At 53.7% G+C, this 13,003-nt stretch overlaps 1 protein-coding gene across 1 annotated transcript in view; it reads left to right on the top strand.

Moving 5' to 3' along the window:
- TTC7A (tetratricopeptide repeat domain 7A) overlaps window positions 1-13,003 on the top strand; it is a 116,616-nt gene that overhangs the window by 23,832 nt on the left and 79,781 nt on the right. Inside the window, exons 4-5 of the mRNA XM_027620814.2 lie at window positions 5,417-5,547; window positions 7,984-8,099. Coding sequence (XP_027476615.1) covers window positions 5,417-5,547; window positions 7,984-8,099 — 247 coding nt within the window. The remainder of the gene's footprint in view (window positions 1-5,416; window positions 5,548-7,983; window positions 8,100-13,003) is intronic.

Genomic DNA, 13,003 nt, shown 5'->3' with positions numbered 1-13,003 from the left:
AAATTCACTATCTTGATCACTTCTAAGTGTACATACAATTCAGTAGTGTTACAAACATTCACATCGTGCAACCAGTCTCCAGAACTCTTTATGTTGCAAAACCCCAACTCTGTACGCACTGAACATCTCCCCATTTGCCCTTCTCTGCAGCCCCTGGCATCTGCTGTTCTCCGTTCTGTCTCCATGAATTGGCTACTTCAGGTTCTACATAGAAGTGGAATCATATACTATTTGTCTTTTGGTGACTGGCCTATTTCACTTAGCGTAATGGCCTTAAGGTTTATCTATGTGGCTTATGGTAGGACTTCCTTCTTTTTGAAGGCTCAGTAATATCCCATTGTAGGCATGTATTACGTTTTCATTATCCATGCATCCCATCAGTGTACCCTAGGGATGTTTCTCCCTTTAGCCTATTGTGACTAATGCTGCGTGCACATGGGTGTACAAATACCTCCTTGAGACACTCCTTTCAGTTCTTTTGGGTCTACACCCAGAAGCAGAGTTGCTGGACTCATAAGGTAATTCTGTTTGTAATTTTTTTTTTTAAAGATTGTATTTATTTATTTGACAGAAAGAGACACAGCGAGAGAGGGAACACAAGCAGGGGGAGTGGGAGAGGGAGAAGCAGGCTTCCCACGGAGCGGGGAGCCCGATGCGGGGCTCGATCCCAGGACCCTGAGATCATGACCTGAGCCGAAGGCAGACACTCAACGACTGAGCCACCCAGGTGCCCCTGTTTGTAATTTTTTGAGGAACTGTCACTGTTTGCCACAGCAGCTGTACCATTTTGTGTTCCCACAGTGCCCTGCTTCTGAGTGTGATTTATAAGGGTTCTTCCCTACCTGGCATGAGGCTTCCTCCCTGAGGGCTGAAGCAATGACTTGCATTTCTTCCTCTCCCTTTCCTCAACCCAGGTACCTAAGTCTGGGCTTAGCCTTCTGTGGGTGCCTTGTGCCCTTGGACCTACTGGATAGGAGGGAGTAAAGGGGTCCACCCAGCTGGAAAGTTCCATTGCAGAGGAAATGTTGTGCTCTCCACCTCTGCATCTAGGGCCCAGGGCTCCAAGGGTGGGGCTTCTTGGAAAGACGCCCATCTGTGATGTGATGAGTCATCTTAGCCTGAAGAGGCAGGGACCCGCCAGGATATTGAGCCCAGGGCTAAACCAGATCAGCTTGCCTCCAAACCAAAAAGTTCTGACTTAATGAAAAAGCAAGCACTCTTCTTGAAAGGGGCCCTCCCTTGGCTTGTAGAGCTGGGTGTTTTCACAGAAAGGCCCCTTTGCCAGTGGGACTTGCGAGGCAGTGCCCTGGGCTTCCTGGCAGCCCCTGGCTTTCTGCCCACTCACAGGGCTGTGTGGTCCTTTGGGGGCCGGGCTCAGGAGCAGCCCGTCTCATCTTGGATCAAGTGTTGTGGTTTGGCCACTGGTGCAGAAATGCTCATGGGGCAGAGGGTGAAGGGACCCAAGTGCTGGAGTGGGTTTCCCATCAGATATTTGTGGACAGGAAAATGGACCTTCGTGGGAGTCAAAAAACAAATGTAAGGTCAAGAAGCCCCTTTTTATGGGCAGAACTGGATGCCTAGACTGTGACCCTCATTAGGAAAAGCCATTGCCAGCTCCAGGAAGCTTTTTGGTTGTATGTGTATTGGAGATTATTTCACAGAGGACCGACCCCCTTAGTGACCATAGCTCTTGTACTTTGATCTTTCAGTTCTCTGCTCTCACAATTGCTTCCTTCAGAGAAGGCATCCTAACCAATTATTTTTGATCAATGTTCATACAGTGAGGTACATCGATCTTAGGTGTATAATTTGGTGAGTTGGACAGGTGTAAATACCCATGTGACCAATACCCCAGTAAAGACAAAGAATATTGCCATCACCCCAGAAGTTTCCTGCAGGCCCTTTAACAGTTGGTTCTCGTTCTACCCCCATCCTCAGCCCCCCGGCAATGAGTGGTGATTGGTTCATTTCTATTACTACAGATCATATTGCCCTTTTTTGAACGTCATGTAACTGAAATCCTATAGCATGGACTTTTTTGATATCTGGCTGCTTCTGTACAACCCGATTTCTTGGAGATTCATCCATGTTGTATGTATTTCAAGAGTTTGTCCTTTAGTTTATGTCTGAGTGGTGTTCCATTGTATAAATATGCCACAGTTTGTTTATGAATTCAGCAAAAAACCATTTTGTAAGTGGAGCAGGAGAAAGCCCGCGGGCTCTCTCCTCAGCATAAGTGAATGGGTGCATTCAGCTCCATCCATCCACTCACCAGTCACCAGGCCCTGCTCTCACTGGGTGCCAAGAGCAATCAGGAATGGGCAGAGAGGATGGTTCCAGGGGAGGAAAAAGGCATATGCAAAGGAGATGCAGGGAAAATGTGCTGCTGGTTCTCAGGTCGGGAGGCTTACGAAGCCTTCAGAGAGGAGGGGGTTTCGCTGCGAGTTTTCCAGGAGGACGGGACTGAGAATTTCCAGAGGAGCATGGCAGAGAGGCCCCTGCTGGGCGCACCAGGAACAAATGAAACGGTGGACAGTGGAGGCTCCGCTGACAGATGTTACTCAATTCACCACTTTGCAGTGGCCAGCCCACTGGAGGCAGCCTGAGCCGGCCAGGCGGCTGGCATCATCCATCCCAGGTCTGGGCCCGGCCTAGACAGGCAGCCTGTCTCTCACATAGCCACAGAGTGACCGTGTTGAAACAGATCCACTGTAGGGCTTCTGGAATGTCTGTGTCCTCCCGCCGTCTGCCCTTGGTCTCCCAGGCCAGGCCTCTGAACAGTTGGTTTGTCCCATCTTCCTGCAGGGTGGACAGGCCCCGCAGCTAGGGAGGAGGGGCAGGGCCAGCACCAGCAGTGAGCAGTGGTGCCTGCCTTGTGCCTTCTTTCTGCATCTCCTCCAGGACTCCCACTAGTCTTCCGCCCTGTTTAGCGCTCGCGAGTGAGGAGCTTTTCCCTCCTGGTTATGAGTCATTTGGCAGGAGGCACGGTGACACTCAGTGACCCTGGTCACTGAGTCTTTGTGTTGAGCAAAGGCCTTCACGTTCTGTGACTGCCTTCGCCCAGGCCGAGTCACCCCAACCTTTGGACCCGTTCATGCCCCAGCCTGGCAGAGGGCAAGGTCACTAAATCCATATGAGTTGGGATCTAGCCATGCAAAACGATAATTCCTTACCTTGTGTTTGCAGGGCACTTTGCACTCTGTCAGGCAGGATCGGGCTTGCCATGTCTTCCGCCAGCCGGCCAGTGCTTGCTGAGTGCCCACCCAATCGGTAGAAAGATGAACGTGAGATGGTTGTGCCTTTAAAAGCATACGGTCTGACTGGGCAAGCGTGCGAAGAAATAAGTATAAGAAATGGTGGAGCAGGAGTATGTCAAGCATAGACTGGGGCCCCAGGAGGGAAGGGTTGGTCATACCAGGGCATATTAGGAGGGGCTCCATAGAAGAGGCAGTATTTGGAGGGGCAGAAGGTAAGTGGTGATTTGGGGTGGACCTAGGGGATTAGGTGGGGCGGGGGTGCATTCCCGGCAGGAGGAAAAACTTGAACAAGGTCAGCAGTTGGAAACAGGAGGTTGGGTGTGGGCGTGGCAGCTGTGGTGTCTTAGCTCGGGCTGCTCTAACAAAGTACAGACTAGGTGGCTTATACACAACACGTTTATTTCTCACAGCTCTGGATGCTGGAAGTCTGAGATCAGGGCACCAGAATGGTTGGGTTATGGTGAGGACCCTCTTTCGGGTTGCAGGCTGCTGACTTCCTCTGTGATCACGTGGCAGAAGGGGTGAGGCAGCTCTCTGGGGTCTCTTTTATAAGGCTACGAATCCTGTTCATCACCTCCCACAGACCCCTGCCTCTAATACCATCACCTTGGACACTAGGTCTTCAACATGGGACCTGGAGGCTGGGGGCACAAACATTCAGCCTGTAGCGCATGGCAAGCGCCAAGGATGGCCCGGTGACAGGGATGGAATCCTAGAGGGGCTGATATGGAGCACCGGGAGTTTGGACCTCACCCTGTAGCACTGGGGACCACTGAAGGGTTGAAGCAGTAGAGTTCTGGAAGGATCACCCTGGGAGCAGTGTGCAGGACACATTAGAACACGACTGGAGGCAGGGAGGCCAGGGAGGCTGATGTGGTCATCCACTCGAGAAGTAAAGCCTAAAATAAGGGAGGCAGAGAAGAGGAAGGGAAGTATTGAGGGCACGGTCATCGGTTGGCCGTGGGGCGCAGGGCAGCAGAGAGTTGGGGGTTCTACTCCTACAGCTTCTCCAGTAAGTTCATCCTAAGCACCCGTTGCATGTAAAGTACCGTGTGGCACACGAAGGTGAGAGAGACCTGGCTGCTGCCCGTGAGGAAGCACCGGTCCAGGACAGCACTCTCTAGTCAGGTCTGTGTGTTAGTCACATGTGACGGAAACACAGTTGAGACTGACTTGACCCAAAACAGAGTGGGGTGTTAACAGGTGCATATACTGGGACGTTTCAGGGGGTAGAGCCTTGGGCAGGGTGCTCAGACAGTGTCTGTCCTCTTCAGGCTGGTCTCATCTTGACTCTAGACTTTTCTTCTCCATGACCATGAATTTATTCAGTCTTTTTCTTGTCTTAAAAAAAAAAAATGATGCAAATATAGTTGTTTCCCTTTATGGCATCCACCGCTAACAGGCATAACAGTGCTTTCCCTTCTTGGCTTCTGACCCTTTCTTTGGTTCGTTTATGCTTTTTTGGGGGGGTGTTTTGTTTTGTTTTGTTTTGTTTTTGCTTTAGAGCAATGGTTTTACTTTATTTTATTTAAAAAAAAATTAATTGTGGTAAAAAAAAATAACGGAGTGCGTGCCTTGGGGGTAGAGGTGGCAGCTGTCTGCTTGCCGGCTGACCCACGTGTGAGTAACTTAGGCGAGGACCAAACTGGTTCTGTGGAAGGGTGCCTAGCTCCAGCCTCTGTCATGGGCAGACGGTAGGGCCTGCAGAGGTGGTGCAGAAAGGCTCACAGTTTGCCCACGCGGGGCTTTCAGCCACGGGGGGAGAGAAGAGCTGGGTGTCAGCACCCGCAGTACAGCGTAGAAACAGCGAGGGCCCGGGCAGTGGGTATCTCCGGCCAGCGACTTGGAAGGAGGGTCAGGAAGTGGTTCCTGTAAGAGCTGGCCTGGAAGGGTGGGCAGGAGTTGGACATGGGAGTGCCACGATGTGGTTCCGTGTGGGGTTTGGGGGTGCCCGCTGTCGGCCCGCAGCTTGACCCCAGCCACCACCAATACCACCGCTTTAGCTTCCTCCTTCCCTGCCGCCGACCTCGCCCCCCACTGGCTGCCCCTGAGCCCGGGTTTCCCCCGGGGTGAGCCCACCCCTGGGCCCGTGAGCAGGGCCTGGGGTCGGGGAGGGGGCCAGGGCAGGGCAGGTCTGAGGTGCTGTCCTCCTCCCGCAGGCCTCTCCCTGGAACGCCTGCCCAACTCCATCGCTTCCCGCCACCGCCTGACTGAGAGGGAGGAGGAAGTGATCACCTGCTTCGAGAGGGCCTCCTGGATCGCTCAGGTATTCCTGCAGGAGTTGGAGAAGGTGAGCTGAGAATATGGCACTCTGCTTCTAGCTGCCTCCATGGAACACCTATCACAGCAGGCCCCCACTAAGCCCGTGGATCGCCCTTGTGCATATTGGGAAAAGGCACCCTCCACCCCTCCAGCGCCCCTCCACCTCAGTGGTTGGAAAGCTCCTCGCAGTAGACCTATTCTGTCAGTACGAGACCCTTTGCCTCCAGCAGACAGATTTAATAGAGTCTGCACCAGGGAGCCCAGAGCCTCCTGGGTGAGCTCAACTTGGACGACCAAATGTGACAGCCTATCCGCACCCGTTAAACTTACGTAATCCTCACCACAACTCTGTGAAGCAGGTATTTATCCCCATCTAGTAGATGAGGTTTTTGGTTTTGTTTTGTTTATAAGATTTTATTTTTGTTTATTTGACAGAGAGAGAGAGAGCACAAGCAGGGGGAGCGGCAGGCAGAGGGGAGGCCTTGGAGCCCATTGTCCGGGCCTTTCAGAGGCCCGCAGAGGCCAGCCAGCCGGGGTCTGGAAGTCCTCAGGCCTCCCCTTCTCCCCACTTCCCCTTGCGGGAGGCCTGTATGAACTGTTTGCAGGCCAGAGTTGTGGTGTTAGCAGTATACTGTGATGTTACCCCGGCTCTTCCCTTCTGGGGAGCTCTTGGTTTAATGGGAGGAGCATAGACAGCTCTGTTTCACAAGGATACTACAAATGGTCACTGAGTTCCTGCTTTTGTGTTGGGCAGTACTCTGAGTACCTTACAGCCATTCTCGAATTTAACCCTCACACCCACTGGCTGGGAGAGGCCCTGTTGTTCCTATTTCCCAAGTGAGAAGCTCGGGTTTGGGGAGGAGTTCAGACAGTTGCTAAGTGGCATGGGCAGGATTGGAACCTTGGGAGTGTGGCTCTGATCACTCATGGGGGAGAATTCGGGGGTGATGCCTAGACATTCCGTTCAGTAGACAGTTAATAGGTGCTAGAAGGCAGGTGCTACGGCAGAGGCGCCTGGGGTCGGTGTCATGAGCTGAGAGTCAGAGCCCAGAGCCTCACCTACTTTGGCAAGTGCCAAAATGTCAATCCAGCACCTGTCTTGTGACAGGCCTTTTTGGAGGAGTCATCCTCAGGCCAGGCTGATTCCCCCAGAGCGGGGTTTCTCAGCCTCAGCACTACGGACATCGGGGCCAGATCAGTCTTTGCTGTGTGGGGCTGCCCTGTGTATTATAAAATGTTCAGGAGCATCCCTGGTCTCTACAGATGCCAACAGCTCCCCGCCTCCCAGCCAAAACGTGGTGACAACCAAAACTGTCTCCAGATATGCCAAATGTCCCTGGAGGGTAAAATCGTGCCCCTGTTGAGTGTCACTACCCTAGAGCCCCTCTGCCTGATTGGATTTTAGGAGGAAGGAAGAAGTGATTGGGGGACTCAGGGAAAACAGCACTCGAGCACATTCCCTGGCAGAAGTCCACTCGGAGACTTGGCGTGGTTGAGTTGACCTCTGCTGAGGTCACGTGGATCCCTGCTAGACAGCAGAGTTTCAGGAGCCCTTCCCATTAGAATTGTATATGGTGTAGAGAAAACTTTCATGAAATAGTCTCCCATTCAGTCAGAAGCCTAGGCTTTCAACTTTCAAACGGGGTTGCGATGATGGGCTGTGGTGTGCAGGGCCGGAATCAGGGCCCTGTGGCAGTGGGCTGACAAACAGGCCCTGGGAGCTGGTTATCTCGGGTCAAGGGAGGGCAGGCCGTGGAATCCTGTGCATTCTCAGGAATGCTGTGTGTCCCTCCTAAGACCCAGCCCCAAGCTCCAAGGAACTGAGAAGCTCTCTTAAAGATAAGGTGGATGGCTCATTGATTTGTTTCTTGGATCAGGGAAGGGAGGTGGCATAGGAAAGGCAGGCCTGTCTTGGTGGGGCTAGATGATCCTCTTAGAGCTGGGGCTTGAGGACAGGTCAGTTAATAACACAATTGCTGCTCAGGTTTTCCGGGAACCTGGCGTCTTAGCCGATGGGCTATTCTGACATCCCATGGTTCTAAGGCAGGAACGGTGCCTGGTATATGGTAGTCACTCAAGGGTTTGTTGATTGGGTGAACCAAGAAGTCGTAGAAATAGCCTGAGCCTGTAACTGGCCATACCTAAGTTTGAGGTTTAGGTGCATAGCTGGCTTTGTGACCTCAGGCACATTCTGAGCCTCAGTTTCCATGTCTATGAAATGCAGACAAAACCAGCTTTGCAGGGCTGTGTGGGCATCCAGCATTTGAAGGAGGAGAATGTGTTTCAGACGTATGTTAAACAAAAGCAAGTTAGATTGGGTTTGGTCTGAGAGGGGCGTGCCTCTGAGGCAGCTAGGGATGGGCACCGGTGATGGGGCCGCCGGATCTGCCGGGGCTGACTCTCACCCCAGCCCCTCTGACTCAGAACTCTGAGACAGTGGCTCTCTCTGTGTTCCCCTTCCCAGATCACAAATAACACCACGGCACGGCACCTGAAAGGCTCTCACCCAGTTGACTATGAGCTCACCTACTTCCTGGAAGCTGCCCTCCAGAGCGCTTATGTGACAAACCTGAAGAAGGGGTAGGTCGCTGGCAGCTGAGTGGGAGTGGACGTTTCTCTCTGGGCCGGGGGTGCTCCTGACGCTCGTCACATTAAGTCTGGCCTCTCTGATCTGGGTGTGTGCTGGTGTGTGCTCTCTCAAGAGGATCAGTGGGAGCTGATGTGTTCCCAACTTGTCAGGCTGAGGTAGGCAGAGGCACACACCTGAGGAGGGGGGCAGTCCTGCCCCAGCTGGACCCCTGGCCTGGAGGAGGCCTGTGTGCCCCTTCTCTGTCTCCACTCTACCCTCACCATCAGACAAGGGGATACTGCTCGAGTCCCTGTCTTCTGAATGGTAAGAACAGGGTAGAAGGGTCCCTACCAGGAGGCAGGCTGTCACCCTCCTCTCGGGGGAGAATACCTCCCAGAGCTCCTGATCCATTCCAGCTGCTTGGAAAGTCAGAAGCATTATTATCATTGATTTGTATTATTTTTCATGACAGTCCCCAGCTGGGTAAGCTGCTGGCCCAAGCTTGAACTTCACACCTTTTGTTTTTGTTGTTTAAAATGTTTCTTGCGACAGGCCAGGGAAGCAGGGGTTGTCCCTGTTGGGGACGTGTGGAGCAGGAAGCCCGGAGAGCCCTGGGCTCAGCCCACCGTGTGGCTGGGGGGGTTGGGGACCGGAGCTCATCACAGGGACCCTGGGAAGCATGCCGCCTCTGCTCTACCTCCACCGCTTGTGCTCTTCTTTCCTTTTGTGGTTGCTGAGCTTCAGTTTCAGAGACACAGCAGCCCAGAGGGCCGGTTCCTGTTTTTGCTGCCCAGGCAACTGCCACCTGGCTACTTCTCCCTAGCTGCAGCCCCGGCCCCTGCCCCTGCCCCCACCCCGGGGCACCCTTCGGTCTGCAGGTGCGGCTCTCGGGGCTGAGGGGGGATGTGAAGAGATGCCCCCTCGGCGGAACCTTTGTAGCACGAGGCTGCTGCCGCCTGTTTTTACAAATAAAGTTTTATTGGAACATAGCCACACGAAGTGTGGACCTACTGTCTCTCACCCAGACTGGAATAGATAGCAGATCCTAAAATATTTACTCCCTGGCCCTTTACGGAAATGTGTGCTGACTGATGCCTGCTGCGTGTTTAAGAGGCCCCCCCTCCCAGGGCCGCCTGTAGGCACGAAGGGTGGAGGTGCTCTTCGGTACGGCACACCCTAGGAGTAGCCCTTTGGGATTCCAGTGTCCCCTTCGTTCTTGCATTTAACAGATACTCATTGTCTGAATACAGGCTGAGTCTCCGAGAGGCCCTTGCTGAGCACTTCGCCTCGTGTGTATTTGGTCCTCCCAACAGCCCTCTGTGGTATGGGCTGTTGCATCCCCGTTCTACGGGGGGACGTGGGGACACAGAGAACATAAGTGACCTGCCCTGGGCAGAGCCAGGACTCCACATGCAGGACCCAGCTGACGCTCCTACCCATTAGGCTGCCCTGCCCACAGCAGAAACGGCAGGGGTAATGAGCCCCTGCTGCTGCCGCCAGGTGCACCCACCTCCTGTGTGATTGCTCCAAGTGCACGCTGGCTTGGTAGGTGTGGCCTCAGCTTCCAGTTGGAAGAGTTTGGAGGGGGCGCCCTGGCCATCTGGAGGTCTCCAAGGCAGGGCCCAGGAGTGGGAGGCCACCCAGCAACCCTGGGCAAGTTCCTCTTCTCCCCCCCAACCCCCATCTCCGCTTCCTTCCTCGAACAGGGGGCTTCTGTTTGTCCTGCATGGGGGGGGGGGGGGTCGGGGTACGGTGAGGATCCAAGGAGAGGCAGGAATGAAAAGCACCTTGAGTACTGAGCTCAGAGCACAGGGGGTGTTGCTGTGAACCCCCGCTCCACTGCGGTCCCCTCAGGGCTGCCCGCTCCCCTTCCCCACACCACACGTGTTCCAGGTGTGACAAGGTTAAGGTGACAGTCAAAGACAGCCAGGAGGGAAGGACGGAGAGAGCCGGCAGTTATCAAACACCTGCTGTGTGCATGTGTTCAGTGGACAGCGTCCCGTGAAGGAAGTCAGGTGACCCCAGGTCACTCGAGAGGGGACAGAGCCTCAACAAGGTTGAGTAACTTGCCCCACCTCACACACTGGGATTCCAGCTTCGGATCCAAGTAGCCTCGAAACCCATGTAGTTTCCAGTTTTGTGGTTGGGGGTGTGGGGGAAGGACGGCCCTGGTGATGGTTGGGCTGATCCTGGCTATGCTGACTCAGGGCTCTCTCTGCTCCTCTGGGACCCTGAGTCACCATTCTCAGCAGGTGGCTCCTCTTCCCAAAGCTGGTCCCACCCCTCCCCGAGTGGGCCTCTTCCTCCCTGTGTTCTGCACACACTGGCTGTGCATGTGCGTGTGTGTGTGTGTGGTGCCACCGGCAGTGGACAGGGCATTAACCAACCCTCACCCCTCCAGGAGAGCCCAAGTAATTCCAGTTACTGTTCTGTTTCTGTCACTCTGCTCCCCACCCTGCGCCCTCTTTTCCTTCTGAAGCCCAGATTTTAGTCCTGAAAGACAGGATGCTGACTCTCCTCCTCCCCCTCCCCCAGCGCCCCTGTGCCTCCCAAATAAAGATCAATGGAAACTGAATCATTTCTTTCCAAGCAAACAGCCCAAACATTTGAAAGCTTGAGTGTTGAGCAGCAGTCCCCGGGACATGTGGCAACAACTCAGCTCCTTCATCCATTTCCTGTGCCCGCATCCAGCCCAGAGGTGGCCCGGGAATGTGACAGCTATTTTTAGAGCAGGGATTGTGGCCCCATGTGCTTGGCTGGACTTTAAAGAATTTCTATCCCCCTTTTCTCTTAACAGTAGCTAATACTTGTTGAATACTTACTGCATGCCAGGCAGAATCCTATGAAGAAGAATTAATAATGTCCCCACTTACTGAGGAAAGGAGAGAAGTACTTGCCCAGAGCCAGCAAGCCTGGTGCTGAGCACGGTCTGCCCCCCCACAGTCCCGGGCCTTGCCTACCCCCCACCCACAGTGGTACGAGCTTTCATAATTACTCATTATGGTCTTCAGGTCAGAGTTCCATCTTCCTAGGTGAATCACCAGTTCCAGTGGTTTTTTGTATATATATTTGTTGTTGTTAGGAAGTTAAAAAAAAAAAAGTCGCCTCAATCCAGGGTTTCTCGGGTACTGACCTGTTAACATTGTGAGCCAGATACCAGTATGTTGTAGGCTTTAGCGACATCCCTGGCCTCGGCCCACTAGATGCCAGTAGCTCTTCCTGCCCCAAGTGTGACAACCAAAAGTATGTCTAGACGTTGACAAATGTCTTGGGTGGCGGAGGGCAAAATCACCCCCAGTTGAGAACCACTGCCTTAGCCTAAGGTGTGAGAGGCAGAGGTTCGGAGGTACATTGGGACCCCGATGTCTGACATTGGGTCTTCTCCTCCAGGGCAGCTCTGAAAAGTTTTTAGAGGGGCTCCAGGGCCATTTCCTGTTGGTAAATTCCCCCCACTTCACCTGGGGCTCTTGGGGTGTTTGGGAAGGTGATAAAACCCTTCCCCACGTAAAGAGAGGTCATGGCCCAGTAAGGGGGGGGGCCTAAGGAAAAACACCCCAGAGAATAGCCCAAGCATTCCTTTCACAGGTAGCCTCTGAGAGCCCTCCATGCACCAGGCACCCCACCTGACTCATGGGGTTAAACCTGGGAACAGGATGAGCTCCCCTCCTTCGGGAGCTTCCATTCCAGCACAGAGCAGTCAAGGAGCTGAATGTAGCCCTCAGACATTGCTAGGTGCTAGGGAGGTGGGGGTGCTGCTGGGATACAGTGGGCTCTCAGGGACCAGGGAGCTTCTCGGCCTTAGAAGACTTCCCTTGGGGCCTGAGGAGCAGGGGGAGATGGTGGGACCTGCTTCTGGGCAGAATCTAAGAGCTGGCACTCATCCCCATGTGGGCCCTGGGTGGACTGGGGGTGCCCCACTCCCAAGGCCACAAGCAGTACCTGCTCCCAGAGTCTAACCTTGTCCCTCAGTGTGAGGATTTGACATAATTTAAAGGGTGTGGTGTTCTCCACTGTGCAAAATGGGGGTGCGGGGATTGCTTGACCTCCGACAGCTCTTCTTTTATTCTGGGCTTTGGTTAAGCCTGGGCCTAAATATTTTAGACTTAGTAGGTTTGAGGGCCATTCATTTTTCCCCTAGGGGCCTTGCCCTAAAAGGAAAATTATGAATTGAGAGAGGCCCGGTCCAGAGGGCAGGGGTCTGAGACCCTCAGTTCGATTCCCCTCGCTGCCACCAGAGGGCAGCCGTGGACTCTGATCGGAGCTTTGTCCCGGGTAGTTCCGAAGGCACCAGCTGCCAGGAGAGGGCACCTTTCGAATGTGTTCTGGTGGCTTCGGACAATGGCAGCGGGGCCCAGAGTCCTAGCTATGGGAGAGATTTGGTTCTCCTTTGCATGAAGCAGCTCCAGGGGTGAGGTGCAAGGGAAGCCAGGGGCGACACAATAGCAGGAAAGTTGACTGTCCCCGTCCAGGCCCTGACCTCACTGGGACCCGAGTCTCTGGGCAGCTCCCAAGAAACAAGAACATGAGCTGCAGGCTTCTTCCCCCAGAGTGGGCAAGGGGCCATTCTCTTTGGAGTGTTTTGTTTTTTTTTTTCCCCTTCCTTCTACCTAGACCTGCAGAACCTCTTCTTGGCTCTGGGCTGAGAGTGAGCTTGAGCCATGTGTACTGAACCAGGTGGGCTATATGTTTTGTGCGTGTTAAAAAAAAAAAAATTTTTTTTTTTTTTAATTACTTAAGCAATACGTACTCACTGTACCAAAACCAAACAATAGAGAAGGGAGTGTGTGTGCTTTCTAAGGGAGTTTCCTGGGGCTTGGCAGGTTGTTCAGCCTTATAAAAAGCACTCTCCCTCGCTGAGGGCTGTGGGTGTGTGTGAGTGTGTGTGTGGGTGCGCAGCTGCCAGCTAGGTGCTGAC

The sequence above is a fragment of the Zalophus californianus genome, chromosome 8 (genome assembly GCF_009762305.2).
Source record: "Zalophus californianus isolate mZalCal1 chromosome 8, mZalCal1.pri.v2, whole genome shotgun sequence".
In the NCBI taxonomy this organism is placed as follows: Eukaryota; Metazoa; Chordata; class Mammalia; order Carnivora; family Otariidae; genus Zalophus; species Zalophus californianus.
This window is presented reverse-complemented; position numbering and strand designations above follow the sequence as displayed.